The sequence below is a fragment of the Octopus sinensis genome, linkage group LG14 (genome assembly GCF_006345805.1).
Source record: "Octopus sinensis linkage group LG14, ASM634580v1, whole genome shotgun sequence".
NCBI classification, from domain to species: Eukaryota; Metazoa; Mollusca; class Cephalopoda; order Octopoda; family Octopodidae; genus Octopus; species Octopus sinensis.
Window position 1 is genome coordinate 19,267,645 of NC_043010.1, and position 6,335 is coordinate 19,273,979.

The window sequence follows — 6,335 nt, forward strand, 5'->3', positions numbered from 1 at the left end:
ACCTTTATCCTTTCAGGGTCGATTAAATAAGTACCAGTTACGCACTGGGGTCGATATAATCGACTTAATCCGTTTGTCTGTCCTTGTTTGTCCCCTCTGTGTTTAGCCCCTTGTGGGTAGTAAAGAAATAGGCATTTCATCTGTCTTTACTGACGTTCTGAGTTCAAATGCCGCCAGGGTCGATTTTATCTTTCATTCTTTCGTGGTCGATATATTAAGTACCAGTTGTATACTGGGGGTCGATCTAATCGACTACCCCCCATTCCCCCAAAATTTCGGGCCTTGTGCCTCGAGTAGAAATGAAATGTATTTCGAGATGCACTATTCCAAGAAAACTTATACATACATGTGTGTGTGTGTGTGTGTGTGTGTGTGTGTGTGTGTGTGTGTGTGTGTGTGCGTGTGTGAGTGTGTGTGTGCGCATATTCCCAGCAAATAATGTTTCAAATGTTCTTTTCTGTTACAGGTAAAGAAGTAGTGGAATATATAGCTGAGTACCTGTCCAATATCCGCTCCCGAAGAGTGCTTCCGGACGTGAAACCTGGCTACATGAGGAAGTTGGTGCCTGAAAATGCTCCAGAAAAAGGCGAAAAATGGGAAAACATATTTTCCGACATCGAGCGAGTAATTATGCCAGGAGTAAGTATTAATTAGAAGGATTTACATTTTGGTTATTTTTTATCATTTACTGCGCGCTCGCGCACCCCTCAGAAGCACATTCACATAAAATGCATACATACGTATATATATATAAATCTCTTATTATAAAAGGCAGATTTTATCTGCCTCCCTTTGTAAGTTATAGAAATCTACAATATAGGATTTCTTCAATTACAATTTACCTAGCATTTTTAAGAGTAGAATGCATCGGGTCATGCCAGGTCCAGTTTTTAAAATTTAAACTCCAATTAAGCAAAATTTACAGAAAACTCACATTCTGGTGTGTATGTCAAATGCTTTTCTTAGTCTGGTTTACAGCACACGCAAACGCACACACACAGTGTGCAACGAATAAAGTGAAACTAGATGTAATATTTGTTTCTGTCTATCACGCTGATAGATACATGAGTAAAATGTATGGGAAGCTAACAGATAAGAGTGAGTGAAAATGTTCTTGGAAGAGAGTAAATTAGCGACAGAGTGATTTGAGCAAGACTAAACTGAAAGTATGAAACAGTGTTTATGTATAAACAGACGACACTTATATAAACCCTTTCGTTACCAAACCGCCCGAATTTACCTATTCATATTTAAATGAGAATATCATAGTAAATCTCTTTAGTACATTCGTGAAAACACGTATTATACTTCGTAAACACTTCAAATACAGTTTTGTACAAAAATCGAAGTGTAATTTTAATTCCGTGAATTATGGGAGATTTTTTTCCGAAATTTGTTCCTATTGTGTTTTCAAAAATTGTAATTCTGACAAAAAATGGATACGAATTTCATTATATCAAGCAGCGAGTCAGAATTCGAAGGATTTTCTACTGAAGACCTTCATAAATCTAACTCTATGACTGAAAAAAAAAAAGCATCTTTATATAAGAGTAAAGTTGTGTGTCTGTCCCCTTCGATTTAGATTCGTAACTACTCCCACATTTTGCGGTGCAGTTTAACCAAAAGCGGGTATCTTATAGTCGTGATTCATATCGAGCCCTTCTGGGTATTAGCGCGCGTCTACGATGAGTCTACGATTTAAAAAAATTTACCATCATATTTTTCCATTTTAATGCATTTTTTTCGCTTTTATATAAGGGAAGTAACTCTCTAAAAATATCTACGATGTGTCAACGATTTAAAAAAAAATTTACCTTAATTTTTTTCAATTTTTAATGCATTTTTTTGCTATTTTTTGGCTATAACTCTCTAAAAATGCTTATATAGTTATTTCCCTTACAACCCGAGCAACGCCGGGCGATACTGCTAGTACATATACATATATGCATACACATATATACACACATATATGTATATGCATATGCATCTTTACATACATACATACATATATATATATATATATATATATATATATATATATATATATATATATATATACATAAATATATATATATATATATATATATATATATATATATAAAGTTAATCCAAACAAGAAAACACAAAAGAAACACAACAAGGCGAGGACGTGGAACAAATATAGTATTATTGGACGTTCAGGAAAGAAGAGTGTGTGTGTGTGTATGTATGCATGTCTATATGTATATATACAAATATATATACATATATATATGTATATATATATGCTTATATATATATATATATGTATGTATGTGTGTGTATGTGTGTGTATACATTTACATATACTGACATACATATGCATATCCAGTTTCTAATTTTACTCTATTTTATCTAAGGGCTGTGGCCATGCTGGAATTTCGTTGTTGATGAGTTCATTTATTACAATTCCTTTCATTTTCACAACCACTTTCCATGCTTGATTTTTGTAAGATAATTAGTTGCACAACGCCGTCTTTGTTTGTGTTTCTAATCGTGCTAAAGGTTCGTCTGGTATCCCGGATAAAACTTTACCCAAATGTTCTTTATACGCATTCACATCTATGTCTCGTAGATCTCTGATTGGGGTTTGGTAAAGTACTGAAAAGCTGTGAGTCCGTCAATCCTAAACTGTTACAGTATTAGGTCTCTATTGTATATGGAGAGGGATAGACCTACCTTTGGAACTCTACTGTCGATTACAGAACCGGGGCCGCTTTAGTTTTCGGTCTCAAAGTTAAGCGATGACCCCGCTGGATCTTTCACGTCTTCGCTTCACAGAATAGAGCTTCAGTTCTATTTTTACTTGCTCCAGTCCCTCAACTGTTGCACTGAGACAATCTTAGTGTAGCAGCGTTGAATTGCTTTCAGATGTGGTGTTGGAGAACTCATTAGACCTATGTGTGTGTGTGTGTGAGTAAATTTAAACAATGCGTTCGTAGAAAGTTGATGAGCAATGCTACTGAAAGAACACTAACTGAAATATGCCTATACACTCATTACCTGCATTTTTTATCTTCGGTCGCATTGTTTACATAGACGTATCCGTATACGAAACATGCTAACTTTCAGTGCTGGCTCTGAACTCTGAGGAAATATACCTAAATATATATATTTTTTTCTCTTATTCCTTTCTGTTGAAGAGCGTAGGCTCGAAACGTAAAAGACTTTTTCATTTTTCCCGAGCGTTAAACTAATACACTTGCTTGTCGTTCATACACCTGTTTTCGTCTTTTGTTTTTCTATAAATTTCAACTGAGTATATATATATAGACAGACAGACAGACAGACAGACAGTCAGATAGATAGATAGATAGATAGATAGATAGATAGATAGATAGATAGATAGATAGATAGATAGATAGATAGATAGATAGATAGATAGATAGATAATGAAATTTATTTTAAGCTGACACATCTGAAATTACAAATCTGAGTTACATGTTTTATTGATTTTCAATAAAACAAATGAATCAAATGATCTTATATTCATACACGAAATCGAACTTGTTCGATCGGTATATAAGTAATAGACAACAGCTTGAACTAGGCGGAGCGTAAAAGAGTATCGCATACAAAACAGACGACATCTACCCGTTTGGTCTTTTAGAATATTTTAATGAAATATTCCGAATTACGATGTCAGAAACACTGAATGTTTGCTGCGCGTTAACAAAGGAATATTTTGGCTTGTTTGGAACACATAATAGGATTGTTGAAGGTTATAAGGTGTCTGGATATTCAGCATTTAAAAAATATTCCAGTAAGCCTTTCGCCTGCAGTCAACAAAATAGATTTTTTAAGATAAAATTCCTATGAAACAATATATTCCATTTTTTGTGGGACACAAAACACAGGTCTATCGTTATCCTCATCATAAGGGCTGACGTGTTCTGAAGAATTTACAGGTAATTCCATATCGTACTTACATTTACCAGAATCGCGCCTATGACTAAACTGCCTGCTACAAGGTCCAACATTTTGACGAACACCTTACGGATATTCATTGCAAAATATACAAAAATGTTCATAAAATATTAACACTAATGATATTAATTCTTTCCTATAATAAGCAAATTTTGGAGGAGGGGGCTGATCAATCACATCGACCCCGAATGGCTGAAAGGCAAAATCGACTTAGGCAAAGTTTGAACGCGGAACATAAAGATGGACGAAATGCCGCTAAGCATTGTCTGGCGTGCTATCGAATCTACCAACTCGTCACCTTAATAATAATGATGATGATGATGATGATGATGATAATAATATAATAATAATAATAATAATAATAATAATAATAATAATAATAATAATAATAATAATTTTTATACTGGAAGCTCAAGGCCTCAAATTTGGGGGAAGGGATTAAGTCGATTACATCGACTCCAGTGCGCAACTGGTACTTATATAATCGACCCCGAAAGGATGAAAGTCAAAGTTGATCTCGGCGGAATTTGAACTCAGAACGTAGCGAATAATAATAATAATAATAATAATAATAACAACAATAATGGAAATAATTTCTAACTTATTTTATTATTTATATGTGTATGTGTGCGAGTCAGTGTGTATATCTGTCTCTGGCTTTACATATATCTGTGTGTGTGTATATATGTGTGTGTGTATGTGTGTGTGTGTGTGTGTATGTGTGTGTGTGCATGCGTGTGTATTTATATGTATAAATTTTGTATGAAGCATTAAAGTCTATATCTTTTTCAGGAGACATTTTCTTCAATCTTCGCCGTACATATTTCTATGTGTAACATAAAAAAAGAAACAAAAACGTTTTTTCTCCATTTCCTCTTCGCATCCTATATTAATTGATATTGTCGTTCAGTGTTTTTTTATTCATGACTGTCACTGTCTGACGAAAACCTATGAAAAGATGTTTTTGTCAAACGCACAGACGAAAGCGTAAGCACAATTCATCATACACACACACACACACACACCACACACACACACACACCACACACACACACACCACACACACACACACACACACACCACACACACACACATATATATATATAAAACGAAAATATTGAACTCATACTTTGAAGTAGTCATTCATACCTAGGACTCGGTGCTTACACTCATGTGTGTGTGTGTGTGTGCATACATACATGTATGCGTGTTTATATATATATATATATATATATATATATATGCCGAGGTACACATAGCAGGGTATGTCGTGCTATGAACCAACAGACGAGAAAGGTCTCATGTAGGAGTGGTAATGTACATCCGTGATGATGTCACGTCTATGGTACTCTTGTCTCACTCCAACACTGTATGTGATACTCAGGTAGTACACATTAAACAGATGAGGTTGGTAATATGTACCACATATCGCCCACCAAATGCGTCAGATCATGAGAACTCATTTGAAGAGTTCCTCAAAAATTATGAAAGATGTTTTGACGAATCTCGACAACGATCTGCACATACTTCTCTTAGGGTATTTCAATCTTCCTCATGTAAAATGGCCAGAGGGTTGTCCCTTTCAAGTATGTCATTTCGAAATCGGAAGCATGCAGAGTCTTTGCCTGACTTCACTGACGCACTCTTTATTGAGCAGATGGTGCATCACCCCACAAGGGGAAAGAATATCCTGGACCTATGTTTCACAAACAGCTCGGCACTCATACATGACGTGAAAGTGACACAGGCGCATTTTTTCGGACCAAAATTTAATAGAGCTAGTGATGTATGGACCACAAAAGACCACGGACATACGAAATACTAGAAACGCTCATCTCATCTCTAACCTGAATTTCCACAAAGCTGACTGGAAGGGCATTGAGAAAGATGTCCTGAAATGTAACTAGTCCACCATCCTCTCTGGGGAAAACATCGACATGAAACTACAGAACTTCATGGCAACCATATATGATATCTGCAGTAAGTTTACCCCAAAGAGAACACCAAATCAACTGGTGAAAAATATAATGCCCAAGGATAGGAGGGTACTAATGAGACGAAGAACAAAAATCTCAAGCCGTCTAAATGGACATCTAAAAGATTTCAAACGACTCCACTTCGAATGCAACTTGCTTGAGATTGAAAACGCACTCAAACATTCCCATGAAAAGGAAAGAGCAGAAAAGGAAGCCAGGGCTATCAAAAACATTAAAGCGAACCCTAAGGCCTTCTATGGATATGCGAAAGAATCTGCTTCAGTGCGTTACAAAATAGGACCGCTACTAGATGAAAACGGCTCACCAACTGCGGACCCCCAGAGGATCAGTGAATTACTGAATGCACAATACAAGAGTGCTTTCAGCAAACCGCTGGGGAAGCTACGAGTGACT

General features: G+C 35.8%; 1 protein-coding gene across 1 annotated transcript in view; it reads left to right on the top strand.

Moving 5' to 3' along the window:
- The first annotated feature begins 438 nt into the window (after nucleotides 1-438).
- Nucleotides 439-6,335, top strand: part of LOC115219006 (histidine decarboxylase-like) — a 138,522-nt gene continuing 132,625 nt past the window's right edge. The window contains exon 1 of the mRNA XM_029789045.2: nucleotides 439-639. Coding sequence (XP_029644905.2) covers nucleotides 439-639 — 201 coding nt within the window. The remainder of the gene's footprint in view (nucleotides 640-6,335) is intronic.